This window comes from Numida meleagris, chromosome 6, assembly GCF_002078875.1.
Source record: "Numida meleagris isolate 19003 breed g44 Domestic line chromosome 6, NumMel1.0, whole genome shotgun sequence".
NCBI lineage: Eukaryota > Metazoa > Chordata > Aves > Galliformes > Numididae > Numida > Numida meleagris.
Genome location: NC_034414.1, coordinates 6,940,418 through 6,963,811, shown reverse-complemented (window position 1 = coordinate 6,963,811; position 23,394 = coordinate 6,940,418). Strand labels below are relative to the sequence as shown.

Sequence of the window (23,394 nt, the reverse complement as noted above, 5' to 3'; positions counted from 1 at the left end):
GATACCACCTACAAAAATAGGAAAGTTTCAGTTCTTCTCAATCTTTTTTCCCCCAGTCTTATAAATCTTACTTTAAAACCGATTTCATGAAACTGAGGATTGTAATTGTGATATTTTAACTTGTTAGACTGGTCATACGCAGGAGTGATGCCTCAAACAGCCTTATAATCTCATACGTACATCCTTAAAATCAGAAGGAAAATCTGATCTGACCAGAGAGCATTCAAGAGAATGACAACACAGTGAAGCAGTATTCCAGCGGGACAGGAGCCGGATTCACAGGGCTTGGCACTCTCTGTCATGTTCCTTTCTATTACACACACTTCCTTTCACCGCCTTTTCTTTCTACTGAATGATGGTACATGTGCTCTCTTAGAACGAAAGCCACCGAAAGCACAGGACCAGCTATCACCATCACTCCTGCTTTGTACCCTTCCAGCAATCTGTGCTTTAAATGCACAGGTAACCTGCACTGGCGAGGTCCCAGCCCAGACTGCATGAGGAGGAAAGCTGAATCCAGCTCATACCACATCAGATCCTACAGAGGAGCGGGACAACATCAGTGAGCTGCACGAAATGGATGTCAGATCTGTACCAAGTGGCAGGATTGCTCAGAAACAAAGGCCAGCACCGACAGCAGCTACATTCAAAGCACAGCAACCAAAAGAGCTGTAGGAAAATTTATCACCAGCACTTTGATCGAACAGATTGTTGGATAAAGTTCTTACCCACTGTGTTCTTGATTTTGCAGATATTGACATTTTATAATCATTTTATTTATCTCTAAATTCATCTATATATCTTGCTTCATCTATAACCATACTAATAAGAATCTCCCACAGGTAGTCAGCAATTTTTCAATGTGAAAAGGCTCAGTCTGTCTATTCCTTAGCAACCCATTTACTCCACCTAAAAAGCAGCACCATTTCCAGCATGAAAACTGACTGCAGTCATCTGTATCATTCTTGATGAGACGTTATGGGTTTCTTTGTCACTTGCAAAACAACTTTTTGTCAGTTTTGCATTTCTCAGCCACAACATAAAGAGTAATGTTGTGGGTTTTTTTTTCCTGTATATTTGCAGCCAGTGTGATCTTGTTTAAAAAGAGGATTTTTTTTTCCTCCTTTTTGCATTTGGTATTGAATCCTAAATTGAATCCTAAATCAAGCTAAGACAGGTATTAAGGGCATTCGTGAAGAAACAGTCTGTTGCATACTTTATCATTTAAATAGATCAGATGTACCAAACCACCTCAGTAACAAAAGGATTAAGGGAGTAGCCAGCCTGACTTAAGCTTTTTACTTCAGAAGTGATCATTGTGTTTACCTCGAGAGAGCACTCTGAGATAAATGGCTGCTGTTAAAGTGATGATCTCATCAACATGTGGCAGCCTTTCTCTTCTCATAGGCACTGAAGATAGAATGCCTTGGGTTGGAAGGGATCTTAAATGTCATCTAGTTCCAATCCTTCTGCGCTGGTGCTGGGCACCACCCCACTGCCCCTCTGCAGCCTCTGAAGAAGGGGCTGCATAAGGAGCCAAGACAGGTAGTGGCAGCACGTCACTTTGCCCAGGGCAGGGACCACTTGCCTGGCAGGTACTGGCACTTCCCAAAAAGGATGGACAGCAGTCCCCAGGACTCTCCCTCACCCCACAAGAGACTGCTCCAATGGCAGCTCTAGATAGGCACCTCAAAAAATAAAGAAAGGTGCCTTACTGACAATGCAGTTGGTGCTGTTGTTCCTATCCATGCTAGTTTCTTCCTCGTCTGGTCTTTGGGGAGGCCACAGATCCTAGAATGGCTTGCATTGGAAGGGACTTGAATAATACCACATCGGTGGTTCTGCCTCACAGCAAGGGGAAACTGAGGTGAAAGGTGATTCCAGCATGCACTAGCATTCCCACTTCTCCTTAAAGTCACAAGGTTACCCCCAAAGATCAGTGTGCATTTCTTGGTTTCCGGGCATGACAGGCTGTGGTAGGGTGCTCCAGACCTTTCTGGCTCTAAACGAGGCTTTCTGGTACCATTTCTGTTGCATGGACCCTGGTGTCAAAAGAAGCCCCTTCCTCAGCCTGATGTAGTGGGCATTTCCCGAGGTCATTAACCCCCAGAAAGATGCTGATGGAATACAATACAAATAAACCACAAGTCTACCAGCTAGCACCAGAAGCCCCTTGTGCAACACAAGTTGAGGAGGACTAAAACACATCCTCAGGGAAACCTCCCTGCCACAGTGGGAGCAAAACCAGACATCCAGACCCCACTGCTGTCAGACCAAAGCTATGGTTTACTGTGCTGACCTAACACTGAGATTTCACAGTCCCACATTAGCCATAAAGAACCCAACATAATCCAGAGATTTGCTCTCAAGACCTGATTCCCAGTTTAACTCACATCTCTGCTACTGAAAAAAAACAGTCAAGGTGCTTCCTAAGCACTGGTGCTTCCATGGACCTTATCCATCTCATTATGGGTTTTACCTAAGCTCAGCCAGGCTGGAGGAAACCAGAGACAGAAAAGGGAAACCAAAGGATGTGGAGCTGAATGAGCTGATACTGATGGGAGAAGCTGTCAAGCTTCGTATCTGCCCATCACAGCTGGGCACTGTTGCCGTAACACCTAAGTGCTGCTGAGCTAGCACTAGCACAAGGTTTTCAAAGGTATTTAGGAGAACACTCGTAATGTAACAGGGATAAAATACCCAAGGAGCCTGGGACTGAGCTAACCAGAGCAAAAGATGGGACACAGATTTGTTGAATATCCACATTCCTAGCAGAGCTGCCTCGAAGACTATTTATTACTGTTAAATCAGAGGATGAAGAAGCCACAAGGTAAGAGGAGAACCGTGTAAGGATTATATATCTAGGATTACCTTGTACTACCTGTGTTCTGAGCCACGAGCATGAATTCAGCCATCCCTCACCTATGAGACAGACCTTTAACCTCCGATCCAGCATCTTTTTCACATCTCAATGTACTTAAACCAAAACTTTCTTTCATTGCTCAAGGTCTGAAATAAACAGGGCAAAGGGCTAAGACACTGTCCAAATAAAGACAATAGAAGCAACAAGAAAATAGCATTATTGATTTTAAAATACTCCATCTAAGGCTTTATAAAGCATTTGCGAAATGTTTAGTAGGATAAGTTGAAAGCATTAGAAACATGGGCAATCTGTTATGCAGATTTGCAAGTGCTTTCAGTTAATTTATAAACACTACATCCACATAGAGAAGTAGACATTAACAATAATTATTCCAATCTATTTTGTTATTATCTATTTAGCTCTAAGTTGTAAATATCGCACCATCAGAGCTGGAAGGGCACCAGCTTCTTTCCCTCCTGTATTTCTAGGAGGTCAGTAAGCTAAGGAAGAGGACTGAAGTTTCATCAGTTAAAAGGAACAGATATGCATTTCCTGAACAGTTTATGTGGCTTAGGGAGTATGTTACCATTTCTTCAGAAAGACCCTGATGCTTGCTGATTACATGGCTGTTAAAATGGTTGAGAAGGTCACCATTTTCAAGCACATGGCGCGCTGTATTGTTTTCACCTCTTGCAAAGAGAAACTGCTTTGGTAACAGTGGGGTGTATGTCACGTATCTACTGGGCCATCAAGGAGAATGGTAACCGATGCTTATTTAATGGTTGTCAACCAACCGCGGGAAGCTGCGACAAATCCTCTCTCCAGCAGCCACAGAAGGAAATAGAGTTATCCCACATCTTGGAACACGTCTTATTTTCTTGTGCTTCACAAACTGATAGAAATGAAGTAATAATACAAACATTCCCTTTCTTGAAAATCAAAAGCACTTTAAAATATTCTACAAGTGCTTTACAAAAGTACTTACAACATTAGCTGTCACAACATATGTGCACATTTTCCACTTACCATGACAGTAAATTCACTGTCACAAGCACCAAAGGACAGATTGCAGTGCCCAGTGCTGAAGGATGCAGCAGCACTACCAGAATCAAGGGATTCCGACTCCTAGTTTTCTGCCTTAGATAGTTGTCAAGCCACTTTTCTGTGACCCAATAAAAACAAAAAACAGACTAAAAATGTTTTCTATATTACCATCCTCTCACGCTAGATAACATTCTCACTAAAACTTAGTCATCAAGTTCCTGTGCAAATTAAGCTTTAAATACAGCTCTTTCAGCTTCTTCTCATAATTAAAGAGTAAAGCAACACCGAAAGTCATGCACAATCAAAATCACTATTCAAAGGCACTGGTCAAGGTAATGGCCCTTTGATGCAGATTTTGTTTTACAGCGGACCACCACCTCCTTCTTTCATAATTTAGTCTAGAGAACTTCCTACGAAAAGAAAACGTTACTGGACGTAACTGTGGAAAGAATAATTTGTACGTTACTGGACGTAACTGTGGAAAGAATAATTTGTGCCTCAATGATGACATCAAGGGATTATGTCACCTGTTACGCAAATTGCATGAACAACTTTTAAGCCAGTCCCTCCCGCTGTGTTTTTACGGCACATCTTAAATACTTCATTAGCATGTACTAAACAAACATATTCTGTTCTCCTAGCACCATAATGAGAAAAGAGCATACCAGCAACCTCTCTTTTAACAAAGGCTATCTAAGACTCAAAGGGCATAAAATGACTGGTAAGAGCAACAACAAGAACAGCGGTGACTCAGCCTGGTGGAAGGCTACTATTAACTCATCCCAGAGTGGCCACCATCCTTTTCCCTTTATTTTTCTATATTTTTAGCTCTTCTAAATTCTTTAGAACAACTTGGGTCTGTGATAGGTCATGTAGAAATTTAGCAAACTTGTCTGAGAGGAAAACTAGTGGCAGCAACCAGGCCTACTGTCTAACTGAAACAGCCATAAAGAACTTGTGTTATTATATGCCATCAACAGAAGGTTAGAAAAACAGAACAAAACAAAATCTTGGTTTACATTCATATAAGAAGGCTAATGCTCCTCTCAGTCATCCTTATTCCAGACATTTTTCTTTCAGACTGAAGTCTGCCCATGGGGTGCCTTCAAGCACAAAGGCAGCATTGCCTTCTGCGGGCAATCACTTCTGCTACTGAAAAATGAAATTTTACAGGATTACAAAACTCTAATATTTTCTGCTAAGATTTTTCCCCTGCTTTATCAAGGGGATAACAGACCTAGAATGTATAGATATGAAAAACAAATAATTTAACTGTTATTTGCTGGGATTCTTTTTTTGTATTTCTAGTTTCGTTTTTCTTTAAAGCCACTGGATTAGGGGAAAGGTTAGGGAATTAGCATCTGGACAGTCAAAACATACTAGTAATAAATATGACTTTGAAAGATTTCTGGGTAAATTTAACATTTCTGTACAGCACAATTTCCTTTCCCAACACAGGCTGGTAAAAAAAAAAAAAATAGGAATCGAACCAAAGCCTAGCCTTCCTGAAACAGATATTGAAAAGAGATGAAGGTAGAAATAAAAACTGAAAATGGACTTGCAAGATCATTTATTACACCTTCTACAAAATAAAAGGAGGGGGGAAGGGGCAGCAGGTGGTTTAAAAGGTTTTCCCATAAAACATTATTGATGAATATAAGGCAAGCAACTAAATTCCTTCACTAAATTTTGAGCAGCTATTGAAAGGAAAGAATATGTGGCCTATAAACTCTGAAGGGTCGTAAAATTAAGTACAGAAGAATCGACCAAATAATGGCATACAGTCTGGGACAGGTTGAAGCATAGGTGCTTGTTAAGAGAAGCCTGGAAAACAATTTCAGAAAAGGCTGATATAAAGTTTACTAAATTGTTTTTCAGTGCAATTACAAGAAGATTAGATGGAAAGATGGGATGAAAATAAAGGTAAGCCTGAATCTATAAGCAACTAACTTCCTCTACTTTGCATGACAAATACTTAAGAAATTGCTTGGCTATTACTCTGCAAATAGTCTGGTAGATAATGTTTACCGGTAACTGACAAAGGAGCAAATTATCTCGATTTTCTGTTTTTAATTTAATTCCAGCCCTTGTCTGCAGTGGGGCGCAGATGAGGGGATCATGGGTATTTCCTGCAGCTTGTCTTCTTTCACAGCCTTTGGATAAGAGCAGGATGGGGTACAGTTGCAAGTTTAGGCAAGGCAAATATGATTTTCCAGTGCAAAACAAGAAATGCATCAGTCACTGACAGTGGGACTTACTGAGGTACTCCACAGAGAGCAAGAATGGCTTCCAGGGTACTGAAGGTAACACTGGAGAAGCATCTTCTGCGTAAGCTGCCTTCTTCTGAAGGCTGTTCTGCTATACTGCCAAGTGTGATATATTTCCATTTGCATTGCTAAGTGGAGCGCAAATAATCAGCTAATTACCTGCTTTACATAATAAGTGAGGGACTTGCCGGCAAGAATACTTTCATGCAAGGAAAATTGGTAAAAAGAAAAATTCACACTTCCTGTAAGCATTACAGGGCCCGTATCACAACCTAATGACAAGGCACAGTGAACTGCAGAGAGAAGCGTCAAAATACCACGTGAAGCAGGATGGAGCTCCTTCCTTCCTTCCTTCCCTCCCAGGCTGGGACAAGGCAGTGCAGCCGACACCAGCTCAGCTCATATAGCTGATGTGTAGGCCTGCACTCAGGAAGGTATCGCAGCCAGCCAAGAGAAACAGCTGTTACCTTAAATGCTAAGTTTCTGACTTAAGAAAATTAAAGCCTTCATCATGAACTAACGAAACATATACTTGTTATTAAAATAAGGTATTGGAACTTCTTGCAACATCTGCAAGATTATTTCTGATTATAAAATGGAAACCAATTCCTTTAATCTTTCAATGAATTCTTTACTATAAACTAGTTATTAGAAAATGGATGAAATATCAGATCATTTTGCTCATCTTATTAAGTAAAAGCGTAGAATACCATTATAGCACACAAGATTTTTTTGGGAAAGGTGATTTTTTCCCTTGGAAGATCTCAAGTGTTACAGAAGTTAGTAACATCATTAAGAAAACTAATAAAACAGACACTGTGAAGAATATCCCAAAGCTTATAATTGCAGATATGAACAACAGCCAAATTTCCAATAATTTCAGCAATATCAGGGGAAAACTCACTGTCAATATCAATGAGAACCACCAAATATTGACACTTTCCTGAGTGTCTGTGAACACTGACTTTGGATCCATGACAGCATTAATAACAAAATATTCAATAAAGTAAATGACTGCAATTACTCATGATAAAATTATGCAGTTGTTAATACAATACTTTTGCAAAGTTTACCTGGTTTGGTGGATAGCAAACATGACCACGCCACACATGAACAGCTTTGCAGTCACGATGATGCATACATTTTATGCCTGTTAGTACACAGCCGTAAGAGACAATAGGACTGACACTGGTGTTCCTTGATGCCCTTTTAAAATGACTTTCACCATCTGAAACATTCCCTTTCCCCCCACCTTTTTCAGAAAAGAGCAGTGGAGAAAAGTAACGAGGGAATATAGGTAATAAGGAAAACACACACTGTTCTGCAAGCCTGAATTTCTAATAGAGAAATTTGAGTTTTGTTTCATGATTAAATATCTCACTGGAAATGTAGTTTACGCTCACAGACTGAAGACTGGATTATGTCAGATCTTTACAAACTCATATTTCTCATTTGCTATTTGAACAAGCAATATATAGAGAAGATGATCTTTGACATTTTAATTAAAACCTATTAAAAAGTCTACAGCCAGTAATAAAGTACAAATTGGCTGCCTAATTTTAACCTGCATTACAACTGTGTCATGAAATCAGATAACCATGGAGAAGAATCTCATGGCTAAGAGCACGAGCTGAGCAAAAAAATTCTGGAGCTGACACCTAATTAAGATATACTTCCCCTGATGAAGAAAGTTCTTCATCTATTACTGTATGTTACAGTGGCTCAGGCCTATATTTAAAAGGCCATTAAAAATGTACCTGAAGGCAAAGTTAATCTTTTTATTTGACAGATAATAGCAGCTTTTTCACAGTAAGCAGTGAAGTGAATATTTTATTTCTTTATGACCTAATGGCCATTCTGTTTAATCTTAATGGAGTGAAGATGAACAAGAAAATACGCTTAGGGGATATACTAATACATCAATTATGAAGAGAGGCAAAGTGCTTTAAAAAGTAGCAGTAATCTATTGTAAATGATATCAGTAAGCACCCACAGATACATGGAGAGCTAAAAAAGATGCAGTAAGAATCTATTTGGGTTCTGCTCATTATAGATACGTTCTTCTCAGCTCTTAAGTATGCAGCAATCACATAATTAACTTTTGAAAGGGAAGAATTTAAAAGAACTGAGTATCCATGGAACACAGGAGCTTTCTGCTTATTTTGTTCAGTGATAACGAATCTTTCCATCTGCCTTCCATCTACATTGCTGCAAAAGTGCTGAGACCAAGTGACATTTCTTCTGAAGGTACTGCAAAAGTAAATGTCATTCTACAAAGTGCCCTCTTATTTATTTTTTTGTCAAAAGAACAAAAAAAGCAGAGAAAGATGTAAATAAACTCTGCCTCTGCTAGGTCATATAAAACAAGCACTTGCTTCCCCCGGAATTTCATTCTGAAATGTAGATCTGAATGTCACATAGGATTTATTTATTTAATAAATTCATGTTATGAGGTGCACCTGTGTCTAATGAGGTAACCTGAGACCATACTCCCCAAAAGCTGTACGTGCACAAACCTGCACACAACTTCCAAGACGGTTTGCAGCATCTTCCCAGTGAAATCACCGAGGCTACAACCAACAGGACTCTGGCTGCCAAGATGTGGATGACTTACTCAACTCCCATTAAAGCAGTGAGACTCTCAATTTTATCTCATGAAGAGAGGATCTGTACTATACACAGTAACTTCAAGGAAATATGTGGCTACTCAGAAACTCTCAGAATGGGAGGCTTTCCACACAGGTGTGTCCTTGCAACTCTGAATTTGTTTAAGAAGGACCCAGTGTTCTACTGCAGAACAGATCACCCTACAAGTACTGTTAACTCTGTACTGAGAACCTTCTCTGCAGTTTTCCTCCTTCATTTAGTTGTATTTCAGTGTCCTGGAATGTTATCATTGTGAAATGCAAGAAAGCCACTTCTCCAGAACAACAGCCACCATCTGGGGAGTAACTATCAAATGTCAAACTCAAACCATTCCTTAGACCCAAGTGATGCCCCAGGCAGACAAGTCCCATGTGTACAAGGATGTGCTGACTTCTACGTATTCAAGCCTCTGACTAAATTGAGAGACATGAATATCAGTGATTTTATATGAATAATCTAGGAGTAACCTACCTTTTGTGTTCTTAGCACTGCTGAACTGATGTTAAATTGAGAACAAACTGAGTACATTTGCCTAAAGATGCTCACATGCACACATATAGAACATAAGTTGTAATCTGTAAAAGAAAAAGTTCACTTCAAAAGGACACCCTAGGGAAACTCAAGTCTTGGATTTTCAGAGCTCCTTGTACTGCTTGTTTCTGATCAAAATTAGCATGAATACACAGATTTGGTGTAACATTGCTACTGGCAGAAAGAGCGCTCAAACTCAGCTTGTGACAGGGCTATCTAAAACCAAGGTGGGAACGCAGGGCTCACAATGACAGGCAGGCAAATGCATATTAGATATTAACAACAACCAACATTGTCTTCTACCTTGCAAGTTATGTAAAATTAAACCAACTAAAGATCTTTTTTTATAAATGGTTAGGTAATATGCAACAACTCTGTAATGCAAATTTGAGGAAGGTTGTCTGCTCTTTCCTAACTCTCCCTCTCTTCTTTTACATGAAAAAGAAAGAGCAAAGGAGGGAGAAATGTTTGAAAGGAAACATTTTAATTTCACTACTAATGGATCAAATAATAAACCCTAATTTTTAGGGAGTGATTATTAAATAAGTTTACATGGGATGTAGGACAATTGCGTTTTCATTTGCAAAATGAAAAGCTTCTGTAGTGCATTTATAAGAAGGTCTGTGCGGGGGATTCACATTCCTGAAATTAAAAAGAAATTATGCATTTTTGATTTGCCATCAACACAAGCTGTTTGAAGAGCATTATAGCACACAGTCTTGCCATAGAGTTTAGTAACTTAAGAGTTTTTCATTTATTTCTAGTTCTGAAGATTTTCAAAGCCAAGGATAAGTGAAGCGATAGAAACAGATCTTGGTTGCAAATTAGTTGTAAGAAATTCTGAATGCCTTTCTTAACACAAAGGATAGAAAGATGCATCATGCAATTTTAAGAAAACAGAATACTGCTCTTCATGACTATAAATCAGTCAGCGATGACTTACCCCTTTCTCTTGATAAAACATCTCAAAAGAAAGAGCTACTGACACTCAATCAGATTTTAGACAGTGGATTTCTCTTACTACATGTTCACGGCCTGCTTTCTCATATTTCTAAACTTCAAACTGGAAACAGTGAGAAACTGAAGTTGTGAGGAAGGAATAGCAGTGACATAGGAAGCTGATTATTGGAAGTGATCTAGTTGTTTTGGAAGAACAATAAAACCAAATGCTGTATTTTGATGTTTTAGAGCTTGAATATAGAGAATAAGAAAAAGCACATTGAAAAAAGTCCACAGATATTCACCAGCACTGCGTTATGTTCTTACATGTCTAGATATATTTACAAATTTTTAGCTCGACCGTACATTTTTCATGTTAGAAGTACAAGCATATGTGTTTTCAACCTCTTGCACAGCTTCTTTTAGCAGCTTCAACATAAATAATAATACATTTTGTAGACATCAACTTTCACAACTGCAAAGTCAAGAAGATTATGTTCATTACAACTCTTGTTAATTTTTGATAACCTCTTCCTCTCCAAGCAAAAACACTGACTGTCCCCCCTACTCTTTTTACCTCTTATTCCCTCTCAAACTGAAAAAAACGTAGGTTTGGTTAATAGATTGATAAGCAAATCTAAAATGAAAAGTTGCAGTTACAATTTATCTCTGTTGAAAATGATAGTCCTCAAAAAATCATCCATCCTTTTACAGCACCACTCCACTGTCAACAATCACAGGAATTTGTATCCAAATAGGGACAATAAACCTCATCTCTCATTACACATTTTAAAATGTTATCGGGCATAAATTTGCTCACACCTTCTTAAATCCTTGTGGTTTTTTTTTTTTAATAGGCATATCTTTCTATAAAATATTGAATAAACAATCTCCAAAGCTGAAAGTAATATCATTAATTTATCTGTTTTGTGTTTTACAAGGACTTTAGAAACTATGTAGTCCAAATGTATCTTCAAGCTGTAGTAAAAGAAATGCTTAAGAAACTTTTCCTCCTATCTTTGAATAGAATTTAAAAATAGAGGCTATTTTAAAGTACTCAGATTTCTATGCAGATGTTTATTCTTAAATAAGAGTACTGAATGTATTAAAACCATTGAAAGTGTTGGAAAAACCAGGGGGAGGGAATCACTGCATCCTCAACACCTAAGTTAATATTACTGATTTCTAGGGAATGTGGTACAGGTGACAATTTCAGGATATGTTCTATTTCTTTATGTTTTGTATCCAGTCCAGTCACTAAACTTATCCTATCTTCTCCTTCCCCAAAACCAACCGCTATTTTAATAAACTAAATGCATGAAAAGAAAAATAAACTAACTTGTCCTAATTTGATGATTGAGGATAATACGCAAGGTGTACTGTATGTGGTGGCTCTGTTTCAGTCAAAAAGAAGAAAATAAGCATTTGATGTACTTAGCGCGTATCCTGGCAAAGCTTCCACATATATACAAACTGCTATCTTACCTAAATTTTCAAATTATTTGAAAAGACATTTTCTATAAAGTATTTTTAGGTAACAGTGAATGACTGGAGCCACATTTAAAGGAGATCACTGACCGGCAGAGAATCCAGTAGTGTCTTTATAGAAGAATTCCAGAGAGTTTGTAATTTTTCATCTGAGCCTGTTTACTCCTGCATCTGTTTCAGTTGCCAGCATACATTACATATATTATATTCCTAAAACCATCTATACGTTGTTTCAGATGTACAACCTGTGAGCATGTAATTCTTTTCCAAACTAACAGCATTATTAATTTCCCTCACACACACTTTAAGTGCTTCTGTTTCTGTTTTTGACTGAAGTAAACCACAACACCTCAGAGTTCCTCCAGATAAAGACTGGAAAAACAGTCTAAGAAAAAGTTAAAAGTTGGAATACAGACTGATGAATAACCTTTCTATTCAGTTTCATTCTTAATGGTACTCTGACCATCAAAAAAAAAGTCAACAGGAATTTAGCCAATGTCTCCCAGGGTAGAAGGAATCTAGGCACCTTCCCAATGCACTCACCACACAACTTGACATTGTACGTGTTGGTTCTTCTACAGTTTGTGACACTTAACATGCTGCTTGTGTCATTCTAACACAGTTCCCGAGTGCCTCAGAGTCATTCACCAAATACATCCCTTGAGCCCTGTTAGGATTTAGAGCTGCCACACCAAAGCAGAGCAGTTGCAAGCAATAGGTTCAGCTCAGACTGAGTTCTCTAACCAAAGCCTGGATGGAGTTCGTCCTTCAGCATGAACAGTACAACAAGAATTGATGTATTGAACACGTTCAGGCTTTAACAATATTACAATGGTAGACTGAAAGAAAATAATTTGAAAGTCCTTTAACCGCAACTTCCCACTGCGTGAATCTGCTACAGGATAGTGAGAATTTTATGACAGCAGAACAGAATGATAAAATCTAACTGCAGGAAATGAAAAGGCAAGATATTTTAAAGGACTTTAAAATTAGCAAATACTGTCTAGCAATCCAATCATCCTGTCTTGAACAGAAGATGTTTTCTGGTGACTTTTATGTCTGCGTACTGGAGCTACAATTATTGCATATTGTCCAAATGAATGAATGTATCAGAAGCAGAAACAACTGTTCCCCTTCTCTAGAACTGCTTTACTTCAATTCAGTCAGTTATCAGAGAGGTGGAAAAAAACTTTTTAAGCTTCAACGGGCCTTTCAACTACTACAGACATTAAAACAATAGGAACATGTGTTGCTCCTACTTCTGCAAGATTTAGTAGAATTCGCTGAGGAAACACTATACTTCGGGTTCATCTTTTCTTTTTTTTCCTCTTGATGGGTCTCTCCTGCTTAAAAAAAAAAAAAAAAAACAAACTATCTAGTTTGACTGTTTTTAATGCCGAGAGAACCCGATTATTGGATTGTATTGAAACATATTTCTTCTCACTTTACATAAGAAATGCAGTAGCTGGAGGAAAACAGGCAGCAAGGCAACTTAAGGCAAATGAAAAGAAAACTAACTGTTGAACTAACTGTTAAAACATTAATTCCTTGTTTAGTTATACAAATTGTTTTGAATCAATAACTGGGTAATTATACAGAGAGGAAAACTTCAAAGACTCATACAACCTCATACAGAGGTGTGAAACCTCTGGAATTCATAAAGCAAGATGAGAGCTTGCAGCCTTCAGCTTTATCATCAAATAGTAAATGCTATTAAGAGCATAAAACATACAAAATAAGGCTAAAGATATTTTTTTTCTCCATGTCTCCTCCTCTTGTCTATCACCAGCATAGTCAAGGCTCCTTGTCAGCAGCCTCTGAGGAAGGTAACGAGGCCAGCAGCAGCATCGATAGAACAGCACTCCTCAAAATTATCTATCTCTAAGAATGGAAACATGGGCTCAGAGGCCACTTTCACTGGGGGGAAACTGCCTATTTCTGAGCCTGCCAGAGATGGGCTTGCAGCCAGAACAGCGGCAAGGGACTCAGCACAGGGAGGGAGAAGGACCTTAGATGCTACAGCATAGCTACCTGCAACATGCTCAAGTCAATGTGCAATTGTTCCACGTGAAAACAGAGTCCTAACAGATGTGTGTTCAGTGCTGACAACATCCAGAAGCATTTCCTGACGTAAGTAGCTGAAGAGATTTTCTGCAGTGCAAGGTGCACCACAGCACTCAGAGCCCCTGAGAGCATGACGCATCCGCCTGCCTCTTTGCAGCACGATCATGCTTGGTCATGAAGGCTGAGTTTTGCAAAGGAAATGTCTAAACACCACCCAGCAGAACGACAGACTGCTCTACAAATCCTAGATCGCACGAGTGCAAAAATTCTGTCCCATTTTCACAGGCAGGTCCATAGCAGCAGACAGGAAACATGAAGCATCTGGCCTGATCCTGCACACGCCTAATACAAACACAAGTGGATTAAAGACACACCACAAAGCCTGGCCCATGGCAACTGGCAATCAGTGTTCTAAAACTCTACTAACAGAGCCCGTTTCCAGTCACTTTTACAGCATTTTCCTTTTTTTTTTTTTTTTGTCTCTAACTCTTGCAAAAATCAACTAGATAACATGAAAAGACACCATTAACCAAGCCACTAATTTCCCCAAGTTTTGACCCAGAGCTAAACAATATTTTAAAATGGTGTTTTTCTTTGGTGTTGTAAACCAGGCAGATAACCGCAATCATAGGACATTTTGCACAAAACACGTTCCATGCCAGTTCTCACAACCCCCTGAGCAGAAGAACCACACGCAGCCTGGCTGTGCCAGGATTGTGCTCTAACATTTAAGAGATTGTCCATAGCACAACAATATTTGCAGAGTACTCAAATGAACACACATTTTTCTATGCATTTTTATTGACTGACTGTATGAACTACTAGAAGCATGTAGAATCTTTCATGTTTTGTCCCAGGAAGTAATGCATCACCTAATATTTATTTGCCAAAGCTTCATTTCATAAGAGCGACCTCAATGGCTCTTAGACTAAATCAAGGTTCTTTGTACTATTCACAACTCATTTCTTTGAGAAAAAATGTTTTTTGTACTATTTACAGGGACTATTTTCACCAAAACCACAATATTTTTTTCTTTTAATAAAAGATGATGTATTTTTTAAAACCATTGAAGTCGAGTCTCTTTTCTTTTTGGTACCTCGTTCACATGCATAGTTAGTTTTAAAGCTAAAACGTGATTAACATGAGTGCCAAACAGTTGCACAACCAAAGCTTTTACAATGTAATTCCAATTAGAGAATAGCTTTCCGATGGGAACACCCAGTGCCTGTTTTGTTTATATAAACCTACAAGCAAGATAAATTAATTTTTGTATTTTCTCCACTGTCTTCAAAAGAACACATGTTCAGAAAAAAGTTGATTTTCTTTCTTGCTTTCATTTTAAAGAGCAGCAACCTCATAAATCACTAGTCAGACAAAAGAAAAATAAGGTTTTGTTTGTTTGTTAAATGTTTTAATAGTCTTCAGAAAAAAAAGGCACTTTTTTGAAGTGTGTTTGTTTGGAACAAATGCTGCATTTTGACACATGTTGGCATCATGTTTATTTGTCTGTGACTAGAAAAATGCCGTGGCATTCAACATCAGCTTTGTTTCTTAGTAGAGAAGTAAATGGTTATTATCAACAAGCACTAAAAAAGAATGCAATTGGGATGAACTGCTTTGTTTGTTTTCTTGTTTCAAAGAAAACAGCACAAACTGGGAATCATCTTAATGAACTTCTTTTGGAAACTCTGATTAGAAGATGGAGTTCAACTTAGAAGAAGTGGTCTGAACCCCACTGTATATTTTCTGGTAGATGAACTTCCCTTTATGTCATAAACAGATAACAAATTCTTTTTTTGGCAGAAATAATTGATGAAATTTAGTATTACAAGGCGTTTCAAATTTTCTAATTACCAAAATGCCAAAGGTTTTAAATTACAGACAACAGATATTTTAAAAGAGGAAAGGATGGCAAATCTGCTATTAACAGTTTCAAAAGGAAAAAAAAAAAAGTACTATAATTTACGACAGAGGTGCATGTACAGAGCAGCAGAGAAATCTAAGAGAGCAAAAAGAAGTTTAGACACAAATTTACAATCAAGCAGCTGAATCTATCTAGAGTTAGATTAAACACAGCATTAAAAACATGCAGCCAGGCTGTAACTAATGTGGAAAGCATGCTGGAACAGGGCTTCACTACTTCACTATTTGACAGAGTCCAAAATCCACTGGAAGTTTCTATGGACTTTGCACAGAAACCTAAAGGGTTTTTGGACTATTAAAAAAAAACAGTGGCTGTACTATCCACATTAAACTTTATGGTCATACTAATATTTCCTAAACACGCCTCCGAAAAGCAGCTGAGAAGTCAAATCTCTGCAAGATAGAGGGGCCTGGCAAGTACAGTGATGCCATTCACTGTAGGTTTGGGTAGGCAAAAAGACATCCAAGCCAGCCAATTTCTTATCATTTCCATGAATTGCAATAGTAGCAGAAATATCAGGAGTAGCACAAGGCAAAATAATCTAAGATACCATGTACAATGAAGGCCAAGCCATCATATTTTCAGTAATTTTTAGCTGCTTTAAATGAGCTCAGCCTGAGCTATTTCTGCAGCAGTCACAACCTTCAAGTGCAAAGCAGCCTTATTCTCAACTGTAATTAGGGGTAACCTGCTCTCCTAAGCTCAAGTGCTCAATTTTTAGCTGTTCTGTCAAGCACTCAGCTGAACCTCCCTGGTTGGTAGGATAATTTTAACTTCTATTAGTATACAATAAAAGATAAGTAAAAAAAATCCCCAAAAAATTAGAATTTTGAGCCCGCTTCAGTAATCAGTAATAGCTCAGTAACAGTTTGCCATGTAATATAATGGTGTAAACAACGTATCAGATATTCCTATTCGCAATCCAGGTGTTTTACTAGACTGAGATAGAAGAATCTAATGACCCAATTTTTACACAGAAAACTGCAGCGCTGTGTTACAATACCAGTAATGAAATGGTAGCTATTCAACTGAAATACTGAAATTCCATTTCTCAAAATAAATAAAATAAATAAATTGGGATCAATTCAAAGTTGAAGTTACTTTCCATTTGGCTTCCTGTTGTTTTTTGTTTGTTTGTATTAGCATACGGATGTATATAATAAAAAAACAACCAGAACTATTTTGTAAAGATAAATGTATGGAAATGTATGGATAGTTGGATAGACTCAAAACATTTTTTCTTCCGGAGAAAGTTTGGGATATTTCAGGTATCACCTTCTATTAGGAAATTGTCTTCACATAAATTATAATGTATCCAAAAAATCTACTAATGTACCTGTCTACAAACAAATCTAACTTGCTCTTCTAAAGGTCTGGAGCCAATCAGCTCTGTCTATGCCCACTGAAGACAACAAGATAAGTCATCCCACTTACTGACATTTCAGAGAGCATTAAACCAATCCTGAAGGGAATGCCATCTCTGTGTCAGCAGGCAATAAGGAGAAAATACCAACTGCATTTCCCAAAGATAATGGCAAGGTCTGCAATATTTTTTATCTTAGTTTTAAAACATCTTGATGGTAAAATGACTTAGTATTTTTCCTAAATTATTCTTCCTAAAACAATTAAGCAAAACCAAATGAGTTCTCTTTTGAGGCACTGAAACCAAGGGGAATAAGATTGTCACTGCTTTCACCTTGTTTTCATCTTGTTGCAACTGTCAATGATATTACATTGGGCACTACACTTCAATCTATTTTATATGCCTACGTATTTAAATTTTTTTTTTTAAACAAAGCCATCAGAATACAGATGCAAGACTCCCCTTTTCAAATTCTGAATTTGTTTCTGACCAGGTAGTTTTTCAAGTTAGAGATGTTGGACAAATCAGACTTTGTGTCAACCAAAATGTTAAGAAGTGAAATAGTGAACATATTTCAGAGATACAAGAGGTTGGTGAATGTTCTTTTGTGCACACCATTACTTTTCCATCCCTTGTTTGTTCATGAACAATCCCTGGAGCATAATGCATGAATTATCCTATTTTACACATCAATCACTTGTCAGACTGTTTTTAGAAATACTCTTATGTGCTCTGTGTTTTCCTTCCAGTCTGCCACAAAAAAGCTTACCAAAAAGGTTGATTAGTCTCTTTAAGTTCTAGATATATAAACTATAAAGCAAGTAAGCTATAAAGTAAACTATAAACTATAAACCAAGTTTGCAGCACCCATGACTATCCGTGCAAAAATATCACAAAGGCTCTTTACAGTAACAACACAAACCAGAGCGTTCAAGGGAGAAAAGCTGATGATGATTCAGCAGTCCGTCAAATGGGGAACAGAGGCGTTCATGCTTGAGAATCTTTTGTTAATGACACAATCGTAAGGGCACTTCTTAACAAAGCACCATTTAAAGAAAACAGCTTCATTAAAAAAAAGATTTTTTTTTTCCCTTTCAAATATGAACAGTAAAATTTTAGTAATAATGTCATCAAAACAATCAGATTTTTTGGGTCTCAATAAAACCTTACAGAGTGTGAAGTCTTCTAAATACATTCCTACGTATTCACCTAATAAACGGCACAGCAAACATGGCAGATGCAACAGATTTCCAAGCCCCAGGAGGAATATGAAGTGGGAAAGAAGGGAAATAGATCTGGAGGTTGCTTGGGAAGCGTGGGGAAGGAAATGACATTACCCGATTTTAAAGCGAGTAGGGGATACTGCAATGAAAAAAGTGCAGTAAAGAAAACCAGAGCCTCAATAAGCATCCACAAAATAGCTCCTCACATTACTAGCTCTGTTCTCAGGTTGTAGAATTTTAACCTCGGTACTTCTCAGAAATATTAGTCCAGGTTAAGCATACTGAAAAGAAACAAAAGATCAAATTAACTTGATAAAAATGTTACAGTGTGTGCTGAGATGCTGCACTGTTCTCCAGCCACAACATCAACTCATTGGTTCAAGTGGTGTACAGTAAATTGTAAAAAGGGAAACAGGAATTGTTACAGGTTTGACACAGGCAGGTAGGCCTGATGCTCAAAGGAACTACAGCATTCACTAATCTCACATGTGACCTCAGCAGCCGTGAGATTCAGAGAACTACAGAATGGTTTGTGCTGGAAGGAACAATAAAGATCATCTATTTCCAACTCTCTGCCATGGGCAAGGACACTTTCCACTAGACTAGGATGACTAAATTCCCGTCCAATCCGGCCTTATTTGCAGCCAGTTAGCTATGTTATGTTCTCTGAAAGTCACAATCACCTCTGAACTGAAGCCAGTATATAAATCCCTCTCTTCTTTGCAAATATATGCTCCATAAAAACAGAGAATACGTTTTCTGGAAAGCAGAATGAGTCGTCGCCATTTTCATCTTCTCCATCTTACCTTCAAATTCACTATCTCTTCCACCACTGCTCAGCATGATCTTTCACGATTACATCTCTACTTGCACTTCATCCTATACTCTTCCCTCCTCCCTGCTGTTTCTGAAGCATGCCACTTTCATACAGTTACATTCAGGTGCACCAAACTTTCATTATAAGACGTTTGTAAAGACTGTACAAAGAAGTGCTCTGTTTTTTAGTACAAAGATAGCAAGCCAATTTTGTTTGTGCCCAAGAATTACATTTAAACATTACATTTCAATTAAAGATTCAACCTTGCCTTTCAGCATACTGAAGGTGAAACAGTGAAGCAGTTCAATGAAGCATCAAAACAAGAGTGTACCTGTTGCCCCTCCTCATTCAGGAAAGAGGACTGAGAGAAAGTGACTCTAGCAAATCAGATCTGTCTTCACCTTTTCGGCCTTAACGTTTCTTACTGAACGCTGCCTAACACAACACCCTTGGCACATGTCTTGTCTGTATAAGGTCATAAGCCAGCAGGGACAATTTATTTTTTCTCTCCCATGCGGTGCAATCATAACTATACACACTACACATACATTTACCCACATGCATACTTACATATAAAATTATCCATATAGCATTATTATATGTGCTAATATCTACATCTTCTCTCTCCCTCTCTATCTCTCATTGATGAGCTCTATTTCTAGTGAGTTCTTGAATTTCATGGAGGTAGACATTCTAATAACAATCATCACTATACCCCAGTATACTTTATTTGGTTGCTTTCTACTTGATGTAACAAAATGAAAATCATCTATAAACTATTTGAAAGATTGATTTCTACTCAGCTAAGTCAGTCCCCTGTAGGATGATATACTGTAAAGGCTCTTTTGCCCTTAACCATAAACCTGTTTCATCAAGTTTTATTAGTGCAATTATGTAAAGTCTTCCTACTCAGCAACAAAAATTACCTCACTCTCCTGTAAGAACATTTCTAAGGTGGATTAATCTGCAGCTAACTGCAAATAAGATATGTACCAGAAGAAAAAAAAAAAATCTATTAATATTAAGACATTACACACCAAAGTTCACCACTGCAAAAAGAAAAATGGCACGCTGCTTGCCATTTTCAAGTTTTTCCTTTAAGAAACTCAGTATGTTTTCATGATTAAGACAAAGAAGATGCATTTTACTCGCGTACTTCTAAGTTATGTCTTGAATAACACAGGTATCTTCTAAATACATTACACTACAACTTACTTGTCCTTTCTGAGAAAAAAATTCAGAGTAAGAATGAGTGTTCAAAGACAGGCAGTTTGCTTGATTTACTTCACTGAATCCAAAGTAGGATGCATTCTTTTTAAAGTACACATTAAATTACACCTACTTGTTGTCGAATTTCTTCTTCCATCTTGACTGGGGATCCCAGCTCTGCAACTTGCTTGACACCTTCACTAGCATATCCTCCATACTCCCAAAGGATGTAGTTCTTTGAGTGAGAACTACCAATGATCGCAGACCAGTGGTTGGTGCGCCCTTTCAGGAAGAAAAAAAAAAAAAAAAGAGAAAATTAAGAGAGCAATAACATATTTGTTCTTCTAACATTAACACTTGCTATCATCAAAAGAGGCTCAAAGTCAAATTCCTAGTCTTTTATTAAAATGAAGGGCTTGAACTTCCCAGTCCTCATGTGTACCAAACTACTGCATGTGCTGCACGCTGTCAGTTCTTACTACATCAATGCATCTCATTTTTTGAGAACCAAAATAGTCAACTACAGAAATACAATATAGTGTGTTAGTAATTATTGAACGTAACATAGACAGAAATGAAAAGAAAGATAGTACAGCTGATCAAGCATCTCTTCTAGACAGACAGTTTAGTATGGGCTTAGTATAATTTGTCTTCATTTGAACTTCTTCAGAATGTTTAAAAATCTTTTAATTTTAGGTTTTCACATGAAGTGTTCATAAGGATGAAACTTGCGAGGAGTCAAAGATTTCAGCAACTCATTTCCTTACTGATAGATACTAGTTTCTTGCAACAGTCCACTAGATTCGTGATTGGGTGGTGACAGCAGAGTACCAGAAAGGGCTAGACATAAGTATGACTATATTATCAGTGAGCGTTTCAGGTTTTTGTATATAGCTTTGTGCCAAAACATTATCAGGAAGAGATACAAAGGGCTTAGAGCTACAAAACTCCCTTTGCGCAGCTTCCTGGCTAAATAGAGATGGAAAGTTTGTTTCCTATTGGCAAACTGAGCTCAGCTTTCCTTCCAAGAAACTTCTGAAATATTGGTAGAGAATTGGTCTAACGAACACAGATGTAGCTGTTTTTTCTGTTTCTGCATATTTACATTATACGTACATGGTGCTGCCTCTTACTTTCCCCTCAACCCTTAACAGCGGTTCCCTTTAACTTAGGAAGGAAGTGAAGGAGTAAATTTTGGGGCTTCTATAGCTGCTTGGTTTACTTGCCCCATTTTCCCCAAGTGTAAGAACTGCAGAGATAGGCAAATGGATTCCCGTTCTGGTTTCTTGTCTTAATAAGCAGGAAAAGTGTAAAAGTTTAAAGAAAAAAATGTCAGAGAAGTCTGATGGAATTGAAAAGAGATTTGAGCAGAAAGGAGTCACAGAAGTCCCATACTATTGGAAATAAAAATGAATTCATAAAGTGTCAAATAGCACTCTGCAAAGATATCAGGTTAAAGGAAAAGGATGAGAAAATGAACTACTCACATAAGTAGACAGTCCGGTAACAGTGCAAAGACCGTAGGAGATCAGGGAGACAGAATGACAGAGTGAGACAATATTTAACATGTTTCTTTGCAATGCAAAATGGAGAGAGAGGAGAGATAAAAACAGCTGAAAACTAGAATAAATGAATGAAAAATGAATAATGAAGTAAACAAAAGGAATGCAAATTGAAAATATGAAAAGTGGGATGATGAAATTGAAAAAGACAGTGTAGAGAATTGAATAGATAAAGTCAGATGCAGGAACATAAGCACAGGAGAATAAAAAATAGATTAGAAAAAAAAGAAAAACAATGGCAGGGAAAGAAAGCTAGAAAAGTGTAGTAAAAGCAGAATAGATAGATGAGGGAAGGTGGCCTAAAAGCACAGTGAACAGAGCCTCCACCTTTTCCCTCGGACATAAATAAACTCACTGAGCTCTGAATTATAGCAGGTTTGACATTTTCAGAGAACAATAAAACTAATCAGCAATCGTGCCTTAAATGGAGAAAAAGAGAAGCTAAACTCCACTACACCACTTTCCTCAATAAGAGACTGCGTTGCTGCTTTCTTAATGCATGATCTAGTAATTCCTTCTCAAGCAGAGCCTTTTCAAACCACAGAGAGAGACTGTCATTTGGCTTCAGTGAAGGCACTGCCCATTTTTTCTTCCTAACGCACAGGTCTAAATCATTTCACTGCCCATAGAGCAGTGCCCATTCAGCTTTCCCTGAAATGCATTAAGTGACATTGAAACTTTTTGAAAGAGATGGTTCCATATAGTCCCTAAAAAAGAAAAACGTGTCACTACAAAGAATCGGAGAGCTCTGAAGTCTTCAGTAAAATTAATTGTTCCATGTGCTCCACAGCTTCTTTCCCTCCCTGCCCTAAACGGGGCAAGACTGTTCAGTGTCTTTGCAACCAGAGCCCAGCTTCTCCCCTCCAACACCCTTCCTAAAGCAACTGGCTCTCCACACAATGCAGGTGGCCCACAGACTTGCCCAGAAGACCTATTCAAAGCATATGCTACATTTTCCCAAAACATTTTTACGAAATCTGTGAGACATTTCCAAATGTTTCACCCTTCACTTTGAAGGTTCTGTTTTTATGAGAATAGACCACTCAATCATTTGTTAAACTTTTTCCGCTAAGCACCAAAGAAACTTCAAAACGTGTCGGACCACAACTATTTTGTATCACCAATCTGTCACTATCCAACTGCTAAAACAGCAAACAGAATACAGACAGCTTAACAATGGTGTTATTTCACTTCATTTTAGTATAAGTAATTCCTCAATTTATACATGTATATGCATATATATATTTTCTCTGACACGCTGTGAAGATGAAATCAGGAAATATTAAAAAAATGAAATTATACTGGAGAGTATATATATATCATATATGGACAATACCCAGAGATAACAAGTGCTTTGAAGCTCAGGGTTTATGAAAATGCAAACCTTTCTGCCCAGAAAAATGTGATAGGAAATTTGATAGTTCCCACTGAGCCAGATTTAATAAGAAGTGAAA

General features: G+C 37.9%; 1 protein-coding gene across 1 annotated transcript in view; it reads right to left on the bottom strand.

Annotated features, from left to right (window-relative positions):
- Window positions 1–23,394, bottom strand: part of SPON1 (spondin 1) — a 177,116-nt gene that overhangs the window by 89,823 nt on the left and 63,899 nt on the right. Inside the window, exon 6 of the mRNA XM_021401755.1 lies at window positions 20,512–20,660. Within this exon, the coding sequence (XP_021257430.1) occupies window positions 20,512–20,660 (149 nt within the window). The remainder of the gene's footprint in view (window positions 1–20,511; window positions 20,661–23,394) is intronic.